Here is a 27,839-nt window from a genome sequence, read left to right as displayed (position 1 = left end):
GTTCTTTTTGAGAAGGGTCCTTTTTCACTGCGCTTGCCCAATGCTAGTAACAAACACAATCTTGCAAGGTAATTGTTTACTTCTCGTATTTCATCATATATTTTACAGCTACTTAAAAATCAACGCATTCAACTCAATTCTGCTATATTTTTAACAAAACAAAACAAAATCTTTTTATTTTAAATAATATCTAATATAGATTTTATCTGCTCGCGTTAATCATTAAATTGCCGGCTTTGTAAGTATAAACGCAACGTACGATGTTCCTTTTCGACTATAATATAAATGATAGTTGTCAGTATTTACATATAATTTGAACAGAGCCTAGAAAAGAGTACATTTCTTATGAGCGGGAAACGTGCAATACGATGACACTCAAATGGTTCCCCCCAGCATCACTTTAATGGTCCCCCATAAAATTGAAATGATTTTCCGGCATGGACCTTCGAATGGTCCACGTTGCTTTTAAATGGCTTTCCGACCCACTGCAACACCCAAATGGTCAACGTGCCACTTAATATAGCTATCCGGCCTTCTGCATGTCAACACTCAAATGGCTTCCCCTCCAGACGATACAAATTGTATTTCGACCCTCTGCAACACTTAATGGGTTTCACCCTCAATAATTTAATAAGCGAGGAAATGCAAACTATCCAATAACAAAGCTTGCATGCGGAAACAATTTTAGAATCAAGGTACTCTGCGTTTCCAGCTCGAACGAAATCTACTCTTATATCCAGTTTGTACTCATATTTAGTATAAGTTTGAATAGCTTTTGAAAGATATTGGTTGAATTTTATATAGCTATATATAAAACAATTTTTAGTTATTTGTCTTCCGAGTTTTTTCTTTGAAAATAAAACTTCATGACACCCTTGGCAAAGTGCACGATAAAACGTACGTTATAAAAATCTTTTTAAATCAAAATAATCAGTTGAGACCAAGGCAGGCGTAAAAAAGAGATGCAGTTGAAAGAGGTCTAATTATTGTTGCACTCAAATGGGTTTGAAGAGAACAGAATCTGATTGGACAAACGAATACCACTCGAAACCAACTGAGCGAACATGTCTAGTGCACTTGAATGGCTTTATATGAAAATAGATTCTGGATGATACAACACCTCATATGGTATCAATCCTGAAATCATTTCCTAAGACAAACCACAACTATCGTACTGAATTTTTCAATTCTATAAAAGGAACCCATCAAGCGCACTTAATTGGGTTTTTAGAAAATGGCGGATTCCGATTGGACGAATCAGTTTCGATAGTTCAAGGTTTGATAACTTAGCTAGCGATAAGAAATTAAAATTCCGGGTTGTGTAGTTTAGCATCTTACACCAGAGGAATGTATGTCATGGGGAAAAAGAAGTTCGCCTAGTCTCGATATCTATATTGTGTAATCTCAAACACGATCTCAAAATATGACTTAACCCTAACAAGTCAAACGTAATTTCCAATGTCCAACTGTTCCTGTGAGCACTCGACGTATGCCCACATCTTGACCCAATTTCATATATCTATATATTTCTGTAAATGTCTCTTTTCGTAGATACACTACGGGCATTATTGCAATAGGGGTACTTTGCGAATGCGCTGCAATTCTTGTTATGACTGGTATATTGACAGTGTCCTTTTTTTTTTTTTTTTTTCATGCCTTTTTCTTTTAACTCGGTTGTGGGTTTCTAGAATGCCCTACTGAATGATGACTTGATCCTACATGATTCATGGAACGTCGTTTGTAGTTTATGCTGCAGACTGAAAAAATAAGACCAGCAAAAAAACATAAATATTGCTGTACAGTAATCATACAATTTAATGCTAAAAATGGTTAGCATCAACTAAACTCATCCAGCTGGACGAGAAAGTCGGCAGCAAGGAGAGAAATGAGGAAGAGAAGATCGAGGAAAAATAGGGAATGAAAGTGAAGAATTCTTGGGAAAAGGAAACATACCAATTCAATAAATTTACTTTTTTTCATTGGAACAAAAATTATCAAACTATGAAAGTTCTGACAAATTCCTCCGAAGGTGGTTTGTAGTTTTCAAAACAAGGACCTGTTATGCGAAGGGTGAATAGCGCTATCCTATTGGTAAATCTTTATATCTTATTTGGTGGGATTTTGTGAATTGTAAATACAAAAATGTATGACCCCTCCTCTCCAACCTGAATTTTTTTTTTCACACGTGCCCCCTATTAAAACAGGATATTTTTTATTATTATAAATTTTCTATTTAGCTAATTATTTTTGGGGTTGCCCTCCTTAAATGCGATATTTTTTCCCGTGCCTCCCCTCCCCAAATCCCACCAGCCCCCCCATGCCCGTAAAAAATGAACGTTCCTTATATAATACTCACATCCCCATCTGAATCCCCCATGGTGCTGGTCTTGACCGTACTAGCTGTACTCGCACTGGTACCACTCGTACTCGACTTACTAGAACTCATGCTAGCGCTGTTATAACCTGAATGAGCATCTTTACTCTGTGGAATCTTCTTCACCACAGCATACTTCTTAGTTACAGGGGTTATGTCCAAGGAATCAGAGCCGATAGCCGAGGTTTTCTTCAGAGGTTGGACTACGATTTGCCCGGGTGGTATCGGAGAATTGGATAAATTTCTCGCTGCCCTTGGGATGGGTCTTCGAGGTTGAGAAGGAACGATCGGTACGGGACTACGTCTAGCAACGTTGGGTATCCCCATGTCTGTAGCCATCTTACTGGCGCCAACAGGAGGGGTACTACCGGTGCTTCCAGCCTCGTTGGGTAACACCCTTCGTGTATACCGAGGGCGTACTCTTACGGGTGGAGTAAATTCGAGATCTCCTTCACTTCCTGTTTCCCATTTATTCCTGTTGCCATTACGAGGACGCTGCGGGTTGATTGTTGGACCACAGGGATCACTGCCATTAGAAACGGAATTGCTACGCTTCCAGCTTCCTGAATATGGCGGAGGATACCCGAGTGAGTCCATCAATCCATAGGTCTCCAAGTTAAAGCCACCGCACTCAGCAGCGGCACGTACAGCGTTAGCAAAGTCTGTATCTGTGAAGAAAGAGCCAGTGCTACTGACTCTACTTGGGCTGGAACAAGATGAGTCTTCGTCGGAGCCACTAGTGTTGGTGACTGAGTCTGCCCACTGCATTATAATATCACTAGTAATGCCCTCAAGATCAATAGGTACAGCCTTAGGAGTCTTAGGTTTCTTGGGTTTACTGGATCTACTTCGCGAAGATCCAGGTACCTTAGGATCTGTAGATGCTACAGATTCGGACACAGCTGAGGATGGAGGCCCAGGCTTCTTTCGTATTTTTTCGGGTATATCATCGCTTAGTCCATTCCCACTACTTATACCAGTTCGTCCAGTCATACCAGTCATTCCAGTTAAACCTGTCATACCACTCATCCCAGTCATGCCACTCATCCCGCTCATACCAGACCGAAGACTAAATGGTGGAGACGGAGGCGGCGACCCTAGGCTGCTTGGAGGTGGGTGTGATGGTGGCGGAGGAAGAAGATCGGCCCAGTTAAGGATAGCTAACCTTGGAGGCGGCTTAAGAACTTTCTTTCTACGGCTTCCACAACTAGACGTCGTTTTGCAGCTTCTTTCACTAAGAGGCGGACTTGGTTGTCGCGGCGCTGGTCTATCACTGAATGGCGGTGCTTGTAGCTTCTCTCTCAGCTCCTCTTTACTCTTGGACGGTTCTTCGTCCTTGTTGTCTCCCAAGGTCATTTCTCGTTGTGTTTCTTCCAGCACAGCTTCGTACGTTGGAGGCGGGTCAGTATGGAAAGTAGAAGCGGCAGGAGGTGTTCCATTACCTGTCATGTCAAATGATTGGATCTTGAGCTTAGGTCTGGTTTTGTCGCTATTGACCGAGTCGTCTGGTGTCTGGTTAGGGTCTTTGGATTGAGACGATGGACTGTCTGGACGAGTGTTAACTTTCTTTCTGTTAATAAACTGTTGTGTTGGGGTAAGGAATGATGTCTGTTGAGGCATGGCTCTGGGTAGAGTATCTTCTGATCCACTGCGTGATCCCATCGAGGCTACAGACAATAAAGAAATACAGACATCATTAGAAACATAGTAAAAGGCATCGAAAACGTTCCACAGTGCCACTTTTTTACGTCTTATCCTTTATTCCCAGACAAAATATTTTATTCACGCTACACTTGGAGGGTAAATGAAAGAAACCCCTGACCATACACAAAGTCGCATAAAGTTTGATCATTTCTAATTCCCTTAGTTCTGACTTAAAATCATTTTGAAGTTGCATTGCAGCTTCAAAATGTATTCTTATCATGTTGAACATGATAAGAATACACTTTCTTAGGTTGGCTCAGCATTGTCCTATTTTGAATTGTGAACTAGTTTTACCGTAGTTAAATTCAGATTCAGATTCAGAAGGCTATATCATTAGACATAACGAAAACGTCATGTTTTTTCCCCAAATCTACGCCTTTCATCCGAAATCCTTACATTCAACATGTAAAAACGCGAAAACCTTAAAGACAATTTTTTCTCTGTTAAGCAGGTTCCTAGCTCACCATACTCTTCACAATCTACCTTGGCAAAGGATTACTAACCTATTTCACCAAACTCATCAAACTTGGTTGACTTGTTCACATGTTCCCTGTACTGGTTTATTGATTGTTGTTGCTGTTGATGTACGTTGTTTGTTTTACCGTCAGAATGTTTAGAGTCTAAGGAACCGCCAAACTGGTTAGGGTCACCCAGACGAGAACCTGGAATATAACAAATAATTGCCATGAATATATCACTATATATAATTGTTTATTATAAAATAACTGTTATAAATCTCGCGTTCTGATTGGTTGGGAGCGTGTGTTTTATGAGAGCACACAGCACGCACGCGCACTTTTAGTTGTGTCATTCCTATCCAAAATAACGGTTATTGAAATTCGTATTTCATGAAAGAAAGCATTTCATTTTATGAAGCACTTGGGAATTGGCAAAACACTCGAGAAGTGTCAATAAAGCACTCCGCTACGCATCGTGCTTCTCCTAACACTTCTCTCGTGTTCTGCCAGCCCCTGCATGCTTTATGACTGCACACAGCACGCGCGTGCGTTTTCTATTTCTTCAACAATAGTTTTAGAAGTATTTAGGAACTGCGCTGCTTTGACGTCATGTACAATGCATCGTGGGATTCTTATCAATTATCTAATGGTCCGTCCCTTATTTCAAATACTTGGCCTAAATTACCTGCTAATGAGTTGATGGTTATTTTATTAGGAAAGTCCACAGTGTTGGTGGACATAACACCTCGTCGAGCACAACAGCTGGTGACAGATCGGTTGATACATTCAGTAGAAGAGGTGTCACTAATGCGATTATTGGCTGGCTGTTGGGAAACCTCATTGGTATGTGGTACGTCATCCATCCAGAGGGTCTTATGACCTTGGGGGCTGGGAGAAAATAGAACAATCATTAGTTAGGTAGAGAGGTGGGGCGGAACAAGATCTTACTCAGTGAAGCAAATTCTTAGCTTTTGGTAGTCAGTCCAGGGACACAAAATGAGAAAGACATGACAGACGGCTATTTGTTTTAGCAAGGGTGGATAGCGCCACTATCAGAAGGATAGATCTTTATCCAGTGGATAAATTTATTGGTTAGTAGCATCGGCTTATCCACTGGATAAGAGTTTGTCTATCGAATAACGCTATCCAACCTTCGTACAACCAAGCCCAGAAGTATAAAATATGTTTGGTACTAACGATAGACGCTTGACAAAAACCAAGATCTAGAACAAAATCATTCGAAAGGGAACTTATAAAGGATATAAATAATTCCTACGATTTCGACTACAAAATCATTACCTTGTTGGAGTCCTTTGTATTTCGGCTATTTGCAGTTTCACTTTAATAAAATCATAATATAAAGTTGTTAGATTATGTAAGGTATTGTGTTACTAATATCAACCTCTTTTTACCGCTTTATAATTTTTTCAGTAAATCCATAATTCAAAGAGGAAAAGTGGCACCTCAGTTTTGCAAATTCTCTCGATTCTGATGGGTTATCATTTTCTCACAGATCAGCTGGCAGCAGAGAAATGCTCGGTTATTTATGAGCACTCCATTTTCTATTTTATTCGGTTGCCATTTTTAACCAACTTTCTTTTTTCACTTACGTCTCTTCTGCTTCAGTTGTCTCCTTTTTCGTCGTCTTCTCCTGTATAACAACAGAACCACAACAAGCAGAAGGATCCACAGGATTCCACCCATGATGGCAATAAACCATGGCTTGCGCACAAACGTCCTGACACTAGACCACGAGTCAGCTCCAGCCGTGTTGGCTTGGACGACCTTGACGCCTTCATCCTTTGCACTGGGCGTACGTCCGCCAAGCAGAACCACTTCTAAAAGTAATGATAGAAGCAACTTATTAATAAGACTGCTAACCTCTCTTCCCCATTTTCATATAGAGAAGCACGCACATTTATTTAAGCATATTTTATGTGCGGTGCTACGATCTTTCTTTTGTTGTTTCCATTTACAATTGGAAACCAACAGTCCCTTTGAATAAAATTGATGGACGGACGGACAGACTGAAATTTTTTTAGGGGTTTCAATGTGTGGACACATGGTCGTCACAGCGTTGCGTCAGTTAGGTTACTCAAAAAATTTGAATAATAATGATTTACACTCTATTTCGCTTTCACGTTTTCTCGACGTATGAACTCATTCACCCCCAAAAAAACAAAACAAAACAAAACAAAAAATCAATCAAACTAATGTTTTTTAAATTAACTAAAATATCTAAATTTGGCATTTTCAAAATAATGAAATAAATAGGGTTTTCCGATTTAGTGACCTTTTCGTCGATTTGGCAATATCTTTATTGCCATGCATTGTCTTTTTTTCTAAGTATTTCATAACAATAGAATTCGGAAAGAATAGAGGCGAGAAAAATTAACTTTCAGCATCGTTACCGCGATAAATTATAAATTATCCCGGGGGGGGGGGGGGGGGGGGTACTTGAACCAGTTTCTGACGGAGGGGTTTCGCTGATGCCTATAAACACTGACCCTATATTTAAGACAGCAAAATCTTGAAAATCCGGCATACCCTATTCAAGACAAATTGGCAAAATGTAGACCCTATCGAAGGCTCAAGGGGAATTTGTATACCCTATGTAAGACATTCAACTATAATTACTCTAGAACCATCATAAATGAATTGTGCGTAATTTTGTGGAGTATTATGCTATGAATGAGATTTTGAGAAGAAAAAGAACGTGTGATTGTTCGTAATGAATTAATCAATTCCTTTAGAATTCTAAACACGTTGCTCGAGCTCAGTACGCATTATCAAGGGTGAAAGGTGAAATTTGAGAAGAAAAAGTGTTTTTGTTTTTGCCTTTCTGTCTGATCTAACAATCCCTTAATTAATTAATCAATGCCTTTAGAATTATAGACACAGTTTTCTCGAACTCGTCATGACCATCCTTTTTTGAAAAGAACCTGTGAAGTATTCACGCTATGAGTATATAAATATGCCCAAAGTTTGAGAATGGCCACATTGACTTCAATCCGCATAAAAGTACTCTAGATGGAAGAAGACAGTATTTTTCTACGAGCTGCTCTCACCAAAGAACTTCAAGAAGTTCCATGCCCGAGTTCAAGCACTTTCCCTACTGCGAGTACCATGTCTTTGCAGCAACGACCCAAGCCAAAGCAAAAGCAAAAAAAGAGAAGTACACCAGTAGAGTTAATGCTAATTGGGAAAGGAATGAAAAAGTACGGAAGAGATTTAAAAGCCGTGGTTAGTTTCATGCAGAAACATTCATAGGTACTCGGGGACCAGCTACGAGATTACTACCAGAATATTGGAACACCAGAAGGGCCAAGCACAAGAAAAGCTATGGCGAGAGTTCGCAAGATTGCTAAGAAGTCTTTATACAAAGCAAGGTGATTTTGAAAAAAATTTTGAAATTCAGGTTCTTCTAAAAAATAAAATTTTAACGTTTATCTATTTTCTCTTTAGTGATTCTCGGCATGTACAAGAAGCTTCGACTGTTGCATCCACCAGTAAAGCAATTAAGACTAGCGCCGAGCAAGAATTTAATAGTAGCGAAAGTGAGTTTGATATCGATAGTGACAGCGATTGGAAAGTCACCGAGAACGATATATTTAAAAAAGATACGCAATATACAAACATCCAAGCATCTCAATCCAGAGAGGAAATTTTGAGTGCTGTCAAGAATGGTGATGATGCAAAAGACCAAGCTGATGCAAAATCGAAGAGGAAGAAAAGCCAAAGGTACGGTAAAGTCGTGTTTCTTGATGCTGGTAGCGAATGTCACATAATTGACTATAACTTTCCTGCTTTTTTTTTATACTTTGTATTCAACAGGGGAAAACAGACAGCTAAATCGAAAATGTCGAGTACTTTAGAGTCCCTTCCTGCCCTCATACAGAATGCAAACTCGGCAGCCAAAGACCATAGCAAGGCCGTGAAGACATGGATGCAAATAGATAGTTCAGACTCAGATTAACCATTCATTTTTTTCATGTGTTCTTAACTAACCTATTTAAAAGTCTTGAAAAGAAAGATGAATTAAAAATTGATTTAGAATTAGAATACGCGTACGATTGTTCTTTGATTTTATTGAGATTGTGTAGTTCCAGAAATTATCCATACCCCTATGGAGGAGGTTTTTTAAATACGTAGTACCCAACCGGAAATTCCAATTTTCTTCCATACAAACTCTGTAATTTTGTTCTTTCTTTGAGCCCCCTCTCCTCAGAAATATTAAATTCCTCTTCGAGGGGGTAAGGGGTGGGGTGGGGTGGGGTGAGGGTATGGATAATTTCTGAAACTACACATTCCAAATCAGTTTAAAAAAGGTTTGATCGAATTCGCATTTAAATTGTTCAGTATTTGTGTAAATTCTGAAATCCTTAAATAATTTTATTGATACCAATAGTACACGATATGAAATAAAATATATTGTTTATAGACCAAACTGCAAAGAATGTAAGGCTGAATAACTACGAGATTCATAAAAGTCAAAACCTCTGTATATATCTTCGATCTCGCTAGCTCTACATGTGTTTTCAATCGGCCGTTGACGTCAACTGCTATAGGCCGTTTGGATTGATTTAGGTATTGCTAGTCATAAAAAAAATCCCATTGTTTTAATTTGTACTGTTAGATTACTAGTATTTCGACAAGCAAGAAGCATTTCTTAATAAAATGTCATGTATATAAAATATTTTCTTTTTCTCACTAAATTCTTTGTTTTTTAATTATATTACATCTCCAATTGACTGTCACTTAGCGTACTTAGTGTAAGGATCGCCGATGGTATTCTGGAATAAAAGGTCACTAAATCGGAAAACCCTAATAGGACGTTTGCATGATGGTGTCATTTGACTCCCACTAATGGAATCCATTGCACACTTCTTTTGTTCAGTTCATTAGCACTAATTGTCTAAGTATTATTCTCACGAGGGAATAAAAATTTGAATAAGAAAGAAAATTCGCAAAACATCTTGGTAGTGGGATTAAAATGACGCCATCATGCGAACGTCCTACTGTATCATTTTTAAGTCTTCTGCCATGCGTAGTAGGTGTTTATCGACATCAATCATAAATATTCAAAGGGCATCCCACATGTCAGAGTGTGTATAGACGGTAGTGGTCGACTTGAGAATCAAGATTTCTTTACTCTGGTTTCCCTTCAGATCGCATAAATCTTTCGCCTTTTACTAAAGATTTCCGTGGAGGGGAACAACTCAATGAGTCTATAGGCTAATTTTTTGTTGCCCTGCCTTATCGGCGGGGCTTCTTATCAAATTAAAATAATTTTACACGTCTTTTCCTGTATTTCGAGAAGAGGTTTTCAGTGTACTCAGAATGGGAAACCAAGACGAGAAATCTGATAATGCTTTGCAACAAAAAAACTTTTGATCATACTAAAACGTTAGGAGTCAGTTTAAACATTTTCTCGATTCCAAAAAGCATCGTAGGCTATTATCGATGAGGTATCCGTGCGAAAATTTAATGACAACCTTTTCAAGTGCAAGAAAGAAACGCAAAGTCTTAGATTATAATTGATTAATAGCCCCGCCACTAAGGCAGTCGAACTCTACCATCTAGACACTCTTTGACATGGGGGATGTCGCTTAATATGGATGAAACGTATTGAAAAATTAGTGCGCATGTCTTTTTAAGCTTCCGCTCTCAACCAATCAGAAAACAAGAAAAAACACATTGTCCAATCACAACCCGAAGCTGAAACATAAAAGCTATTTAAGTGCAAATATGGAGATAGCAAGGGTGGAGTGGTTGATCAAGATTTTTGTTTAGCGGAGAACGTAAAATAAAGAGAATGAGTCAAACTTTCCTTTTACTTTTGCTAATCTCTAATACTGACATATAATTTTGATCTTGTCTTTTATCTTTCTCTGTTTTTTAAATTGGTCTGCCTGTTGTGACTTTGTGCTCCTAAAGTCCTCTCTGTTTGAGTGGAACATAGTATTCCAATATTGGGAGAACATTGTTTTGCTGGTTTATCATTGGTACATCTTTTGATATTCCAGTGTTGGAATGTTTGAGTGGAACATAGTATTCCAATATTGGGAAGTCTATTTTGCTGCTTTATCATTGGTACATCTTTTGATATTCCAGTGTTGGAATGTTTGAGTGGAACATAGTATTGCAATATTGGGAAGTCTATTTTGCTGGTTTATCATTGGTATATCTTTTTGATAATCCAGTGTTGGAATGTTTGAGTGGAACATAGTATTCCAATATTAGGAAAACATTGTTTTGCTGGTTTATCATTGGCATATCTTTTGATAATCCAGTGTTAGAATGTTTGAGTGGAACATAGTATTCCAATATTGGGAAGTCTATTTTGCTGCTTTATCATTGGTATATCTTTTGATATTCCAGTGTTAGAATGTTTGAGTGGAACATAGTATTCCAATATTGGGAAGTCTATTTTGCTGCTTTATCATTGGTATATCTTTTGATATTCCAGTGTTGGAATGTTTGAGGGGAACATAGTATTCCAATATTGGGAAGTCTATTTTGCTGGTTTATCATTGGTATATCTTTTGATAATCCAGTGTTAGAATGTTTGAGTGGAACATAGTATTCCAATATTGGGAAGTCTATTTTGCTGGTTTATCATTGGCATATCTTTTGATAATCCAGTGTTGGAATGTTTGAGTGGAACATAGTATTCCAATATTGGGAAGTCTATTTTGCTGCTTTATCATTGGTATATCTTTTGATAATCCAGTGTTGGAATGTTTGAGGGGAACATAGTATTCCAATATTGGGAAGTCTATTTTGCTGGTTTATCATTGGTATATCTTTTGATAATCCAGTGTTAGAATGTTTGAGTGGAACATAGTATTCCAATATTGGGAAGTCTATTTTGCTGGTTTATCATTGGTATATCTTTTGATAATCCAGTGTTGGAATGTTTGAGGGGAACACAATTAATATTGGGAATTATTTTTTGCTGGTTAATTTGGTTCGTGGAAAGGATCATTGTCATTGTTTTACCATTAAACAACCATACCAAACCTACTCTATTAGCCACTTCAAGGTTGAGGAAAAAAACATATTTCCAAGAAGGCATGTATTTTCCCCCTCAACCTCGGAATGGCTAATAGGGTATGATCGAAATCATACTTCCACTATTATTGTTTTCCACTGTGAACATTACTCCATCTTGTACAGAATACAAAAATGGTTAAGTATCATACCTTCATCTTTAGTTCCAGTGGTGGCAGTCACAGGCTTACTCTTGGGGCTTTTATGATTTTTAAAGAACACTTGTACCTGGATAATATAACTAGTATTGGCATCAAGCCTGTCGAGAAGGTACTTCTTAACTCCACCGTTATTAAACACAGCTATCTGCTGAAAATCTTTTGAGTCTCCCTCCTTTTTCCAAAAAACGTTGAACCTAGAGGGCATTGTTTTCATGGGTCTGGAAGGCTAAAAAACGAAAGAAACAGCTTAGAACTAAAACAACCACCTCCAAGAAGAAGTGAAACATCGAGCAATGAATTTTGCAACAAATTCCATTTTTGGATTAAATGAACAGCCAGATTTTCTAACAAAAAGTTTACTTCATCTGTGAAACCAAAACTAGCTAGCTAGCTAAAGCTAGTTTTTCCACTCCTCTCTCCCTTATATCCCTAGAGGGAGTAGACCCCCCCCCCCCTTCCCTCCCTCCTTCTCTTCTATCCCTATAGGGAGTACACTTCCTCCCTTTTATCCCTATAGGGAGTACACTCCCTCCCTCATATCCCTAAAGGGAGTACACTCCCACCTTCCCTCCCTCCCTCCCTCTCTTCTATCCCTCTCTCCCTTCTATCCCTATAGGGAGTACACTTCCTCCCTTTTATCCCTATAGGGAGTACACTCCCTCCCTCATATCCCTAAAGGGAGTACACTCCCACCTTCCCTCCCTCCCTCCCTCTCTTCTATCCCTCTCTCCCTTCTATCCCTATAGGGAGTACACTCCCTCCCTCATATCCCTAAAGGGAGTACACTCCCACCTTCCCTCCCTCCCTCCCTCTCTTCTATCCCTCTCTCCCTTCTATCCCTATAGAAAGTACACTCCCTCCCTCCCTCCCTTTTATCCCTAGAGGGAGTACAGCTTTGTCTAAAGAGGTTCAAAGGACTCAATACTGTATACAAGACTACAAAACCTACTTACCCTCCATGTTATATTCAGTTTATTCCAGCTGACAGGAACAACATTAACCAACACCTTGGCAGTGTGGACAGGAAAAGGTTTTTTAGTTGCCACTGGGACAACTTTGACAACTGGTGGAACTACTTTCTTCTTTTGGCGTGTTCTCACTTCTACGAAATTCCTTTCACTCGAGTGCATCTTTGTTTTTGACCTTACTGAAAAGATGTACCTTGTTTCAGCTTCAAGACCAGTAACAAAGAATCGATTGACTGTGACTGACTTTCCAGCCATTTTCCAGGGCTTGGAGGGCGATTGACTTGCCTTCTTGTATTCCACTATGTAAGTTACAGGATGTCGTCCTGGTTTGACTGATGACCATAAGAGAAGGACGCCATTGGAGGTAATGTTGATGGGGAACAGATCAGATGGAGATTTGAGATCTGTGACTTGTGAAGTTGTAGGTTGTGTTGTGGTTGGGATGGTGATAACAGGTGACCAAGTTGTGGTTACAGCTGCAAGATTAAAAAGAAAATGTTACTTGGTGCGAAAAAATAGCTGTAGGTATTGAGTAAGGCAGAAAACTAGAGAACACAGAGAAAAACTTTTGAATGAAGGGAAAGACCTAACAAACTCTACTCATATGTGACGCTGAGTCCAGGAATCCAACTTTAGAACCCATAGGTGAGAGGAAGGCTACCACTATTCCCCTAATATTAATTACATTATTATTAACACTATTATTATCATCATTGTTATCATCACCATCTTCTTCTTCTTCTTCTTCTTCTTCTTCTTCTTCCTCCTCCTCCTCCTCCTCCTCCTCCTCCTCCTCCTCCTCCTCCTCCCCATTATCATTATATGATACTAACAGCGCTTTCCATTAAGTCCAATTGGCCAGTTCGAGCGGCGAGTTCTCAAATGGTACGGGTCAGTTCTTATTAGTTTTTAGAACTTAGTCAACCAGTTCTATAGGACTGATGCGTACCATTGAGAATTGGCCGCTCAGAATGGTCAGTTTGACTTAATGGAAAGTGCCCTAAGTACAACATTTAATGATGGCCTTATCAACGGTAGGTGATTTTCAAAAGAGACCTCTAAAAAGGTCTTTAATACCCTTGATACCTAAATGATAACAGAAATATACTTACTGATAACAGAAAGGTATGCTTTGCCAGAAACAGTGCCTAGAGTGTTATTAGCTGCACAAGTGTATACACCCTTATGACCTATATGACCACGCCTTATAGTCAGCCGAGACCATGAACCAGATGAAGTGATATGTATAGTGGAGGTGTTCTTTAATGGGTTGGACAAGCTGTCTCTAAACCAATGTATCGTTGGTCTGGGATTACCACTAAATGCACATGAAAAGTGAACGTCTTCAAACTCTTGAATGGTTTGGTTTGATGGTGGTGTTAGGATTGCTGGTTGGGTGTCCGTTTTGCCTAAAGTTATGATTATAGGGAAAAGTTAATAAATGAATGATACGTTTTGGAGTTCATAAATAAAAATGTGAAATAAATAGGTGCTTGTCTTATGGAGCTTTTACATTGTGACATATTTGTAGGCCGAACTGCTGGCAAAAAAAAATTGCTAAAATAAAACGGAAAATGTTCTCAATTATTTACCCTCCACCTGAAATAATTAAAACTTTGGGCAACAAATCTTGTCACGAAGAAAGAGTAAGAAAAATCTTTACATAACTGGTTTTTGTTTTGAACATGGAAGTTGTTTTTCTGTGATTGATGTCACACTTAAAAGCTCTATTGCATCATGCGTGTGTGCAGGGTGCGTGCATACATGCAATAAAAAAACAAGTGAAGTCAACCAAGTCAATCACTGACAAAGTATATACATGTACAGTGTATTCACCAATTAGATCATAACCATTTCTATTTCATTTTACTTACCAACAACATTAAGTCTAGCGCTTGCACTGCTTGCTCCCAGTCCAGCAGGACTTAAGGCAGAACACAGGTATTCTCCTGCATCTTCCTTCTTTACATCAGTGATAGTCAGCCTCCCTGATCCGTCAACAAGGAACCTTCCATACCGTTGAACTGGGAACATTGGTTTTCCTTGGCCTTTTTTCTCCCAGAAGACTATTGGTTGTGGTTTACCTGACGCCACACAAGAGAAACTGGCATCGTTGCCTTCTTTGATGATGACATCGGATGGTTTCTGGGTGATGACTGGTTTGGCTGCATTAGGAAAGATTGAACTTTGGTTTGAGTTGCAGACAAGTAAATGCTATAATTATTACAGCAAACAAATATATGGAATGTTAGTCATAGGCCAGGGTTAACCAAATACAAATAGAAATTAATTTTAATATTTATTTATCGTTAAATGTTTAGACAAAATTCCACATTCCAATTAACACATTCCCAGCTATAGTGTAATTATATTCAAACAGAAATACACTTACTGCAGGGGCGTAGTCAGCATTTCCCGAAAGAGGGCCCAAATTCAAAAAGTCACCATTTTGTTTGGGCCCTCGGAACACACACTGAATCAAATTTATGTATCAACAAACATGAACAACACAAGACTAACAAGTGCGAGCGGTACACAAGAATGATTCAAATAAAATGGAAGTTGCACAAAGTTTACAAGAAATGAATAGTACCTGAAGGAGAAGCACTCGTAGGAGGAGATGTTGGATCTAATTTAGGTGCAGTAGTGAAATAGGGATAAGTATAGGCATGTGGGTTAGTATAGGTTAGAATTAATATCCAAAAGAATGCAGCAAGAATATGCTCTTGAAAAGATTTATAAAAGGCCATTAGTAAACAAGCAAGTTGATTCCCATTTCCATTCTATTAAATAATAGAAAGAATAGATGCAATGCAAAGAAAATGTTAGATTAAAGCTGACCAAACAGAGGCTGAAAGTACAAACAAATGATCTTCAAAAAAGCATAAAAAATGCATCAGGTCAAATTTAAATGCAAGGGTTTTTGGTTTTTCTCACATCTTTTTATCATTTTTCTTATATTTTTTCCCGAAAGTTGGTCCGGTTTTGGACCAACTGTACTGGCGGCTATAGCCATGAAATGTCAAATTTCATGCGTTAAATCTAATGCAAACGAATTTAAACAATAGGTTTTGCTCATTTGCATTAGAATTGGCAAAGGGAATTTGATTACAATAGGCCTCAGTCACATACCCCAGTCATGTACCCCTTATAACGGTGGCTTTGCAAAAGTGCATGGATGTAAATAAAAAGTGGATATAAAAGAAAGAAAATCCCAAAATACATACTTTGAACTTTGAGTGTTGCTGTTGCACTTAATCCACCAGAAGATGTTACGCTGCAGACATATTCTCCTTCGTCGTCGGGCTGAACCTTTTTCAGCAATAGGTCACCATTCAGTTTGGTTTCATGGCGTTCAAAAGGTAGTGTTCCACCCTTTCTTTGCCATCGTATTGCAAGCAGTGGCCCATCTCGGTATTTGCATTGGAATACCACATCTTGACCAGCAGTTACAGTTTTTTCTTTTGGCTGGACACTTAGTGCAGTTGAAGGTAACTCTGATTAAGGAAATGCAAATGCGAATTCATACACCTTGATATTCACATCAGCAATAACTGCAATCTACTAAAATCATCGCCAATATTTTAGTCTACTATAAATAGAATGGAGGCATTTAACCCGTGAAAAAAAATACTAGTCAACGTGTAATGGTCAAATAGCCACAAAAGAACAATGGAATTAGGGTCTACTAAAGTGTATTAGTCTAATATCTATTGCACGGATTTAGTGACTTCACTCTAGTCAAATAGACACGAAAGAAGACAATGGAATTAGGGTCTACTAAAGTGTATTAATCTAATATCTATTTCACGGGTTTAGTGACTTCACTCTAGTCAAATAGCCACAAAAGAAAACAATGGAATTAGGGTCTACTAATGTGTGTTAGTCTAATATCTATTACACGGGTTTAGTGACTTCACTCTAGTCAAATAGACACGAAAGAAGACAATGGAATTAGGGTCTACTAAAGTGTATTAATCTAATATCTATTTCACGGGTTTAGTGACTTCACTCTAGTCAAATAGCCACAAAAGAAAACAATGGAATTAGGGTCTACTAATGTGTGTTAGTCTAATATCTATTGCATGGGTTTAATGACTTCACTCTATTGCATGTGACTGCTACTAGTGATATCAATATTGAAATCAATGTGCAGTTACATGTTTATACAACATATCACACAATGTCATTGCATTACAAGTTGTAGAATGAGCAGATGTTGCTCATATTAATAATTTGAATACCTCCAACAATTAATTTTCTTTATTGCAAAGATTAGAGAGAAGAGAAGCTTTTATCATTCAACAAAGAAAGAGTGGACAGTGACTAGCTACTTTGTAGAAATGCCACTAAATGCCAATCTATTGATTTTATTTTTTAATGAGTCAACCTACAACTCAACAGACTTTGAAAAGTCACACGCATTAATTGCTGCATTTTTCTAATAAAGATTATGAATAACAAACAAACTTACCATTGACTATAAGCCTGGCAATGTCACTTTTCCTTTGTCCTAGTGGATTGGTAGCAAGGCATTTATACTCTCCCTGGTCTGATTTTTTAACTACCGTAATACGCAAGCTACCCGGATCTATAATGCGCACTCTGCTGCCATCTGGGGTGACATTTTTCCCATCTTTTAACCAGGATACCACTGGAGGAGGCTTGCCTCTAGGTGGGTTACACTTGAGAGTTACTTCGTTTCCTACTGTCACTGTTTTATCCTTGGGTTGTGTCTTGAACTGTGATCTTAAAACTGTTGGGTGAAGAAGGCCAATATACTCAGAACCAATTCAGCTTTCAAGGGCATAATGCATAAAGCACTTGGTGATTGGCAGAATACTTGAGAAGGCTGACAAGAACTCTGTTGTACATTTAACTCTTCTACTAACACTGTCTTCTCTTGTGTTTTGCCAATAGACCGTTTTCAAATTTGATTATAGAACGAATTCAGCTTTCAAGGGAATAATGCATAATGCACTTGGTGATTCAATGACAGAATACTTGAGAAGGCTGACAAGCACTCTGTTGTACATTTAACTCTTCTACTAACACTTCTCCTGTGTTTTGCCAATAGACCGTTTTCAAAGTTGATTTTATAAAATACTGCTGTATTTTTTGATTATAGACTCATTTATACAGGGTTAGCCTTATTTCAGTGTATAAATATTTACAAATACCAATGGTAAAGTAAAGAATGCACAACTTCAACAGTACAAACACTTTAAAATTTGACAAACCTGGACTGGAACACATGAAAATTCAAAATAATTTCATAATAAATCAAGGCTAACCCTGTAGGACAGAGAATTCAAAACTGGAGCATCCTCACATACATTATACAGCTGTATGTGACTTTACACAGCATGAGTTGTCCAACTGTCAGTCAATTAGCAGTGACTTATAGACCGACTGTCAGCCGTTAGGTAGCAACATTTTAGAAACTGTCGGCTGCATGACGCCAGATTAACAGTGGGATGTCAACCAACCACAGCCATTTATAGGCTGACAGTTGGTCAACATGGTTGGGGTGCTGTTCTCAGGTATCACTGAGTTTATTTCTTCATTGTCTTACTTACCTCCTACTTGTAAAGTAGCATTCCTACTAATAGCCTTGCCAGCTCTATTAACAGCAACGCACTGATAACGACCTGCATCTGTACGTTTTCTCTTACTTATGACTCTAAGAAAAGTCAGATCTCCTATTGGCATAACATATCTACGGCCTTCCTTGTCATCTGCACCTGTAGGTAATCGTTTGCCATTGAGAAGCCAATAAATCTGGGGTGTTGGGTCTCCTGTGGCTCTACATTTAAGCTCAGCATTAGAATTTTTGGCAACAGTGAGATCCGATGGTTCTTCAATGATGCTAGGGATGATATCTGTTAAAAGATTAATAATATTATAGAATTAAGATGTATGGAACTTATAGTAATCACACTGGAATGACATACATTATGATTCATTAGTGAAAACAGAGACTGATAGTTTGAACTAAAACTAAAGTAAATGTTCTATCCATGTTGTTATAAATGAATTGACAGAAATGTATGAAAAATATAGAAAATTTGAGAGTTTTAAAGAAGTTTTAATAATTGATTATCTTTATCTGGACAAATTTTTTATAGTATGATAGCATAAAACAATGCCCTGAGAGCAGAGGCTCTTTTCTACCTCATTTGCTATTGGGAGAAAAACTTTCTTCACTGGGTACATGGATAAAAGTGAAGACCTGTAATATTTATTTTACTTTGAAACTGCAAGGAGTGGTTTCCCAATTATCCCAAGCCAGGGGCTCATGATAAAGATTCAAAGGTGTGCCCTTCACCCCCTCTCTTCATCAGCTCTTTATTTTAAGAGTATTCAAAGCTAAAGCTGTAAAGAATAGTGAGAAGTTGAAACAGATGTGGAGAGAGCTCTGAAGGCTGTGCACTAACCAATCTTTCAATTCTAAAAAAAAACTTTCAATTTACCTGCAGCAAATGAAGGCAGTTGACCATTAATCACGACCAACAGCAATACCTGAACCAATTCTTTCCAATTAAACATCCTTCCTTTGATTACTTTATTCTTTACAGATTCATGAAATCATCTTCAACACAGAGACAGACCTTGAAAACAAACAGAAAACATGTTAATAATGCAAAGCTGAATAAGCAAAGCTAAATATGATAATGAAAACAAATTGGTTTAGTAACTAATGCAAATGTAGAGGGTTTATTGATTTTAGTATGAATTTTATCATTGTGTGAGAGTCCTTAATCAAGGCTTGTGCACTTAATGGCTTACTAATTGAAACACTTTATTACTTACTAATTGAAACTTTTTTTTTTTTACTTAGAAAGCAGAATTGATTGCCATCTGCATGTAATTAAGAGAAATGAACCTGGTATCTGTTCTGTCCAGAATGGAAGTCATGACCTTTTATCCTACATTAATATTATTAATTATATTTATGACCAAAATAAGCACCATATCCTATCACCATTATTATCATCAAAGCCTTGATACTATTATCCTTATCATCTGCAGTATATTCAGAGCTTAAAATAAAAGCAAGTTTTTCAGTCAAATCTTTCCTTGCCAATATTTTTGACCAGTAAAATTGAGCCAGAAATTGGGTATGTTCAAGCTAAAACTGATTTGTGCAGTGATATGACCAGCGACTTACTGACTGCCGCTATTTTACGCCCTGCTATTCTATTAACTAATATCTTATCAAGCCAACCTGGTAGTAATTTAATGTAGAGTGACTGGATCATATTATATGGGCAACATAATGGTAATACTATACTACAAGATGTACTTTTACAACAATCATGACAAGAGAATAAATGATCAGTATGTGCTATATGTAAAGAGTAAGCAAATGTAAGGTGTAAAAGACAAGTAAGTGTTGAGGGAGAACAGATCGTAATGCTCACTTCTCTGACCTTAGTGTTTGGTTCTCACACTCTAGGCCACTTGAAATTAAAACTACAAAGTTTGTCTTCCGTGGTAGCTAATTCGTTAAATTTTGAGCACTTCTTCTCAGGGATCTTCATAAAGTTTTGAAATAATAGGAGAAGATCACCATAGCTTAAGCTGGAAAATTTTGCTCACTTCCTTCAGCATTCTAATGAAACCATTGCTTTCTTGACTCATCACAAACCTTATACAAGCATTTATTTGTTCATTTTTACAAATATCTCATAGGGATCTTACATATAACATGGTTTGTAATTCAGAGGAAATAAGAGCTAAAAAAAGACTTTAGCTGATCAATACTTTAAAATACCAAGAAGCTTATCCAAAAAAAAAGCTTTGAAACACATTTAAGTCCCACACCTTATCCAATTCATCATTAATGTAAACTAATTATTGTTATCAATGTGAAACAACTGACTTGAAAGTAAGCTTACAGGAAAGAAACGATCAAAGAACAAAACAACACACACAAAAGGAAAAAATACATTAAAAAGGACAAGAAATTAGGGGATGAAAAAATTAAGAATCAAATGAATAAAATATTCTTAATTAAGGAAAAATAATATATAGTTGAAATGAACTTTCCATCATACAAAAATATATAATGGGGAAAAAATATTTCTTAAATATTGTTTGTTTTTTTTAGTACTCTTGCTTAAATAAAAAAATTAAAAAAATTAAGTACAAATATATAATCAGTTATTTCAATGAACCATTTTTGTTTCCTAAAACTATAAAGTATAATAAAAAATAATCTAATCTGGAACACATTCAAACTCATACAAATTCATAATACATTTTACTTTATAATCTTGAATCTGGTCTTTAAGTGCACTACAAGATATTTTCTTAGAATATATTCATCAAACAAGGAAGTTGCAGGACATTACAGGATATTGTAAATAAAAGATAAATATTACAATGACAATCTAATGTGGTGACAAGCTCTTCATCTTTTGAATTCTAGAGTATGTTACATATAATAGAAAGAATATTGATGCACTAAATACTTTAAAAGATATATAAATAAATTTAAAGCACTTTCTCACTAGTTGGGGCACTTTTTCACTCACACACACTGTGCTATATTCAATATTCTATGCAGAAACCACTATGCAAAAGACACCCAACTCACATGTTGATATTTATGGAGGGTGAAAAACAGCTTTACTTTGACATAGAAGATAAGACAATAACTGTGCAGTGTATTCCCTATTCTTTCTACAAAGCATTAATAAATGACATTGAATTTGGAATTTACCCTCCCAAAAATTTTATCAAACGATTAAAAAAAAAATTAGCTTTGATTATAGTCAGTTTTGTTCTAGTACTGAAAGTTCTACCCTTTATTCAACATTGTTCTGATTTTATCTGTCACTTCTATGATACTTGTCACACTATATGCTCAAAGGTATTACAGAACATGAATAATGAACTGCTTTATACCATTATCTTCCTTATAACCTAAAATGTTTTCAATTTAAATTAGAAGGTATGAATTTTTTAATATGCATTCATATTGACTTTTGAGTTTAAGATTAACTGTACATGCAATAATGATAAAAGGGTAAATTATACACTGTGAAAAGATGAAAAAAATTTACTGATGTTTCGGAAGCTTCCTTCCTTCGTCGGAGTAAAAGAAATTTTTTCGTCTTTTCACGGTGTATAAATTACCCTTTTATCAATTTACTGTTTCATTAGAAACACCAACGCAGCTCACACTAGTTTTTAGCTAGTTATATATTTTTGTACATGCAATATGTCAGTATAGCTAGTCAATACTTAGCAATTATTAAGGATATAAGATTTTAGTACAATGAATAATTATATGCCCTGGCCTGTATATTATGCCAGAGGGATTATTATATAAACTATATATAAGCACACTAACTAAGCTTAAAAATTCATGTTAAATAATTCATGTATTCTTAATTAACTTGGAATAAATACAAAGGAAACTTAAACCAGATTAATTACATAAAGCACAACACATGTAAACATTATAAAAACAACGAAAGCTCATTTTTATGACTGCGATACACCAAGAGTACAGACATGCTATGTCTATATAGGCCCTTTGATTGAATAAAGACTGTCATCCATTTGACAGATGTCATTGATTGTAAGTTTTATAAAAGTGCTATATGTGCTATCATTATCATTACTTCAAAACCTATTAGATTAGTCCTAGTCCTGTACTGTGCATTATCGTCAAATATAATTCTTGTAATATAAACAAATTCTCATGAGAATGGAATGCTACTTAATAGATTGCACTTTGTACCTAATTTATAGCAATACCATAATATAGCTGACTCATAGCATTCATAAATTATTCATGGTATACAAAAGAAATCCAAATGTCCCTGGTTGGGATCTTCTTACATTATAATAATGTTCAACATAGCTGATTTAAAAAGAAAATTATATCTATAATTTTTTTTTAAGAAGTAAATTCATGCGACTGCAATTTTTTGACTTTGTTGTTAATAATATTGAGATAAACTTATGAAGGTTTTCAACTTTGTTTTCAAAAATAAACATATCAAATTGAAGGCCATAAGTTAAATATTGCATATATTATTACATACAACACTAATAATGAAGCGATGCAGTTTTGAAATCTTAAGAATTTTAAGACATCAGGATTTAACTATTCTAACAAAGTATGGACATTTTTCAAGTTCATTCAGCTGAGAAAAACGAGGAAGAAACGAAGAAGATATTGAATTGTGAAGTGGATTATCTAAAGTGCTTTTCCTTAAGGAATCTTTTATAGGTTCAAAACATGAACACTCAACATTCAATAGCATAAACAAAACCTTACTAATCATATCTAGACAGTAAGTCTGGAGAAATTGATAATCTTAGCATGAGGTGGGATTGTTAATTTGGAAACACAACTGGGAGTCCACATGGGGTTACATTAAAAGAATCAGTCAATAATTATCTATTATACTATCCACTTCAGCATTAATTAATTCATGTCATTCCAGGATTTTCATTATAAGTTTTGAAATACTGGCAGAGTTTTCATTAAGTTTTGAAATAATAGAAGAAGATCATGGTAGCTAATTTAAGCCTTCTGTTTTGTGTCTACAGAAAAAAGTTCATGGAATCAGCTTAGTCATTATGCAACTAAAGACGTAACTTAATTTGACACTTTGACAATACCGAGATCCTAGTTCAACCCATAACACTAATTATACAATGCCGCTACAACAATATTAAACAAATAAGAGTTCATAGAGAGACAAAAACAAAGATAAGATTGTGTCAAATACTAATGTTCAATAATCAGAAATGAAAATTAATATCATATGCACTATAATGGATCATAACCAAGTTGACGTTATGATACTTAAGGTATAGGGTAACGATTCATTCATGTAAGTATAGCCAGAGTATTAGTAATGAGAAATATGATATTCTTGAGGTTGTGTCCTCGATATATGCTGCCGTGCACCAGAAAAGTTAAGGTTTAGATGAAATCAAAACATTGAAAGGAATTTTAGATGTTTAGGTTCCTTGAAGTCTGAAATCTTTTCTAATCTTGATATCCATGGCTATCTTTGTCTGTTTAGTGACTTTGTGATGAGAGTTTATCATTTAATTGATCATTTGGCTACAAATACAAAGAGTTTAAGGTATGATGTGTTTATAGAAAGGTCTGCCAGTGTAGGGGGTTTTAGACTTTAATAACCCCACCTATGATCAGAATTGTTATGACGATAACTTTTAATGGATTTCTTTTCAAAGTCACAAGCCATGACCAGAAAGGGGGTAAGGATCGTTTTCTTAACCATTTCACAGCTTAATTGTGCAACTAACCGCCTGCGGCACTTGCCAGAACGTTATATACATTTACCATATGTTTATACGTAATTTAGTATTCTACAAAATCTTTGCAGAAATTTTCATAAAGAAACTTCAAGAAGAGAGTGATTACTTCATAGTGCACATTTTTTTACTGATGAAAAATAGGAATATGAGGATATCATATCAATAAATAATAATCTCTAATATATATAAATAACCTATCTTTATGTAACAGAGATTCTTTATACCTTGACAGGCTTTGCCACCTTGAAACACTTAATCACAGTACGTTACTAATCCACTTATTTATAAGACACGCAATAAAAAGCCAAAAAGATATGGAAATTCCTAAATTTTAGAATTTTGAGATAAAAGAGCTATAGAGTATTTTGTGAATGATGTCATGTAAGCTTATTTTAGCTAGAAAGGAATGCCGCGCTAAAACACTTTACTCGCAACAACATATTCCAGTTATGTTTATTAAACAACAGAATTTGACGAGTGTTTTAATAGTAAAATTTAGTGAACACATGGATCATAGGAATGAAGTATTTAAAATGTTTGAGTGCGTAGGACTTACTTAAATACATATCATTCATGACTTCACAGATTAACTATGTATAAAGGACCACAAAAGCACAAGCTAGCTTCTCAAATAACGGCTATCACTAGGGCTGACAGATTTGCTAGAGTTCAGCGCGGTTAAAGCTGTTGTCGAACCGCAATTCACCCCCAAATACACAGAAAAAGATAAGATATCCTTCATACCACGAATTGTCAAATCAAGAATAACATGGCCATTCAACAAAGGAATCGTTCAAAGTGAAGAAGACTTCATCACCACGTTAATAACCTGTATTTTAACTCTTATTTTAACAAACAAATACACTAAAACAGAGCACAAGGTATATCTAAAAGCTCGAAACATAATATAGGTGTTATTTGATCTCTCAGAATAATCATTCTGGCGGTTTTCTGTCTATGTGTTTTTAGGAATATCAAATATTTCTGTCCCCTTTCGGCTATTTCTGCGGTTTTAACCCAACTTCAATGGAATATCTTTCAACATCATCAGAAGATAAGCCGTTTTTTTTCTTTCGTCCTTTCCTTGATAGTAAAGACTGAACAAAAAGAGCCATTTGTTCTTTGAGAATAGTAAAATTCTACTTAACAGTGACTTTTCTCGCTTTAGGATTGTAAACTTATTATCGACGTGCATAACACAATAGTTCAGCTTTTTAGGGAATTATTTACAACCGGTCATCACCGTCAGACGTGATTTAATAAAAAATTCCACTATCCTATGCATTTGTGAATAGGAGGTAAGAATTGTATAGTAACTGAGTTACTGAGGGAACTAATTCGACCTTATATTTCAATACCAAAATTACAAAAGGCATAAAAGGGTTTTTCGCTTCAAGTTCAAGTATCGCGTTGGTTGCTTTCAATCGGTTGTCTTACCACAAATCATGTTTTTAACGGAGTAATAAAATCTCGGATGTATAAGTAAAGAGGTTTTGCTTCAACAGTCTTCGTTTTCTATCTCGGTAAAAATCAGGGTGAATAAATAGGTTCAAAGGAGTACAAACAATACTCACGAAAAACTGACTGCGGAAACAGCGAACATGTTCGTTCACGAAGACTTTTGACTCACCTTCTTAAAACTTTGCCCTAAAACAACGGTTAACCAGATGATTCCCTTAAGACTTGATAATTAGTCTTGAGATATATTCCCATACAGGCTTTCCTTTCTCAATCCTTGTTCAAGGTTCAGGTTAGCGCTCAAAATCCTTGTTTGTTAGAAGACTGGATTTACGTTTCAAGTCTTGTAAATGGAGATACTCGTCGACTTGCGGTAGGTACTTGGCAGCTGTCAATCAACCAGAACCCACTACAAAGCTTCTTTCGCATAAGAGTCACACAATTTCGTCATGTCCGGAACAAGAACAATGCAAGTATTTACTCATCGTTTGTGCCTGAAAGCCTCTAAATGACCTAAATTCATCCATCCATTGGCAGTAAAAATACGAGTTTGAAAGCTTCTCAAGTGCAAAATCGATTATCAAGCTGTTCACTTTGAAGAAAAATGTAAACGTTCTTGTATTTTAGTAGGGCCAAGTTTGTCATTTCCGCCGGAAGTAAAAAATCTCACTCAATACAATTATATTTTGTTCTATCTAAGAAACACCTGGACTGATTATGCGAAAAAATCATTAGTCTTTCTGTATACCAAAGTACTTTTCTCTAATCTATCTAAATTATAATTACTAGCCAAAATTCAAAACACTGTATTTGAATAACATTTTGAATAAATTCACAGTGTATAAGAAGCAAAAATAATGAACACGAACAAGTCTCTTAAAAATGGCCATCAAATTGGTTTGAAGTTTTTTGCTATCGACAAACGCCTGCTTTCTTTGATATGGTTAATACAGTTTTGAGTTGCAAGGCCCGGTTGGGAGCGGCCCACTTTGCATTGTCCCATTCATAAAAGCAATGCTCCCATTTCATAGACCATCTCAATTTGCATACTAATCAAAGCGATAATGAGAAGAAACGATTTAGCTTATGTAATGGCTTTGTTCCGTAAATGACACCATCTGTAAATACAAGGCACGAGTGAGTGGAAATGAAATTCCTAATCGCTTTTCAAACGCTCGTTAAGACGACAGGCAAGTAATATAAAGAGACGCCGTTGTGGATGACATCAATTGCACTCTTTTTCGAGCAAAGGAAAGCGTAGGGTATGGATAGAAAACGTGCAGCTAAGGCCGAGACATAGATACCAAGCAAATAAAGATAAAAGCAGCAAGAGAAAAGAAAAGAAAGAAGAAGAGTCTCGCGGTATCATGTGGAGTTCTATGGCATTTTATCCCTCTTCTAAATAACTGTGGTTTGACCAGACGAACGTTAACATTCACAATCTCATACTGTGGCCCTCGCGGTACATGTATTGAAAACACACAATCCAATAAAAACGCTCGTAAAAGCATTCAACCTTTGAATATCAAAATATAGCTCTAGTTAAGACATTTTTCAGCGGACCAAGTCGCAATATCTATCTCTCAATATAGTAGCTTACAGGGAAACATGTTTTTGCGTTTTTCCCTACAGGTGGGGAGGGATAAGAGCGGCTGCACACAGTCAATTCACGCAGGAAAGAGAGGCCCGTGAAAGCGGCTGCACTCAGAATATGAGCGTACATCTAATGTTTTTTTTCCCTTCGAGGTGGCAAACGCATGGTACTGTGGTCCTTCTTGGCTTTTGTAGTTTAGAAACACCACAACTCAATATTTGGCCCTTCGTAGCTTTTCCACTGATATGTCTAAATACAGTTTTTTATTCCACTCCATGGCCAATCTAACTTGGTAAGTCGGAGTGGAATGACAAAAAGAATTTCCTGTGCCACTTGAGAGATCTAGACTTCCCCGCTGATCCATCTGCGTGGGGCCCCTGGCACCATTTGGCTTGGACATCCGTTCGTCATATGATCGAGTATTCATTACATCATTTCTTAAAGCAAATCCTGGAAAAACTATTGTATTGTGTACCGATACAATCAATTTCAATAAACATACATGATTTCGTTTCTGGCCTTGTAATTTCCGTTTGTCTGGTCGATTTCCAGGACCTCCTCGGCTCGCTGCGTTTCCTCTCCCGATCATTACGATACGATGGAACGGAACAAGAGAAAAAAACACGTAACGGATGTTTCGTGCCGTGACCGTGACAGTAAGGTGTGTGGGATTTTTTATTGGCTGGGCATTAACCTAGTTGATTGCAAAGCTTCTTTGGCCTAAGCCATTCATGATAAAAGGGGAAAATACCAATC

At 36.7% G+C, this 27,839-nt stretch overlaps 2 protein-coding genes and 1 non-coding gene across 6 annotated transcripts; 2 read left to right on the top strand and 1 right to left on the bottom strand.

Moving 5' to 3' along the window:
• Window positions 1-61: 61 nt before the first annotated feature.
• On the bottom strand, window positions 62-25,879 carry LOC116293936 (uncharacterized). Of its 4 annotated transcripts, none has more exons than XM_089027390.1 (16): window positions 25,662-25,879; window positions 19,192-19,329; window positions 18,298-18,600; window positions 17,193-17,474; window positions 15,946-16,215; window positions 15,312-15,347; window positions 14,593-14,883; window positions 13,831-14,127; window positions 12,704-13,194; window positions 11,742-11,817; window positions 6,147-6,374; window positions 5,836-5,875; window positions 5,222-5,424; window positions 4,582-4,740; window positions 2,357-4,041; window positions 62-1,757 (listed from the first exon to the last, which is right to left on the bottom strand). In XM_089027390.1, the coding sequence occupies exons 2-16, from the start codon at window positions 19,265-19,267 to the stop codon at window positions 1,746-1,748; spliced, it is 4,449 nt and encodes a 1,482-aa protein (XP_088883516.1). In that variant the 5' UTR covers window positions 19,268-19,329; window positions 25,662-25,879; the 3' UTR covers window positions 62-1,745. The 4 variants fall into 4 exon arrangements, with proteins under 4 accessions (XP_088883516.1, XP_088883506.1, XP_088883511.1 ...); XM_089027380.1 differs by having other exon boundaries at window positions 11,742-11,976; window positions 25,662-25,878; XM_089027385.1 differs by lacking the exon at window positions 25,662-25,879 and adding an exon at window positions 20,152-20,170 and having other exon boundaries at window positions 11,742-11,976.
• On the top strand, window positions 7,567-8,598 carry LOC116293937 (uncharacterized). The gene is made up of 3 exons (XM_089025763.1): window positions 7,567-7,754; window positions 8,002-8,277; window positions 8,371-8,598. The coding sequence occupies exons 1-3, from the start codon at window positions 7,567-7,569 to the stop codon at window positions 8,510-8,512; spliced, it is 606 nt and encodes a 201-aa protein (XP_088881889.1). The 3' UTR covers window positions 8,513-8,598.
• LOC116293940 (U5 spliceosomal RNA) lies at window positions 9,685-9,806 on the top strand. The gene has a single exon (XR_004196873.1). It is a non-coding gene; the product is annotated as a U5 spliceosomal RNA (small nuclear RNA).
• Window positions 25,880-27,839: the final 1,960 nt, after the last annotated feature.

This window comes from Actinia tenebrosa, unplaced genomic scaffold (genome assembly GCF_029948245.1).
Source record: "Actinia tenebrosa isolate PJP-AT-01 unplaced genomic scaffold, QUT_ActTen_1.0 PGA_scaffold0__85_contigs__length_37466705, whole genome shotgun sequence".
NCBI lineage: Eukaryota > Metazoa > Cnidaria > Anthozoa > Actiniaria > Actiniidae > Actinia > Actinia tenebrosa.
Note: the sequence above shows the minus strand (reverse complement) of the source record. Positions and strands in the feature narration are given on the sequence as shown.

Excerpts from the sequence above, each read along its gene's own strand:
- LOC116293936 (XM_089027380.1), bottom strand. The coding sequence starts at position 19,267 with ATGTTTAATTGGAAAGAATTGGTTCAGGTATTGCTGTTGGTCGTGATT. Across the intron at positions 13,195-13,830 it reads AGCATACCTTTCTGTTATCA|CTGTAACCACAACTTGGTCA; the intron begins GTAAGTATATTT and ends TTAATCTTGCAG. Across the intron at positions 5,425-5,835 it reads ATACAAAGGACTCCAACAAG|CCCCCAAGGTCATAAGACCC; the intron begins GTAATGATTTTG and ends ATTTTCTCCCAG.
- LOC116293937 (XM_089025763.1), top strand. The coding sequence starts at position 7,567 with ATGGAAGAAGACAGTATTTTTCTACGAGCTGCTCTCACCAAAGAACTT. Across the intron at positions 7,755-8,001 it reads ATTGGGAAAGGAATGAAAAA|TGATTCTCGGCATGTACAAG; the intron begins GTACGGAAGAGA and ends TTTTCTCTTTAG. Across the intron at positions 8,278-8,370 it reads AAGAGGAAGAAAAGCCAAAG|GGGAAAACAGACAGCTAAAT; the intron begins GTACGGTAAAGT and ends TGTATTCAACAG.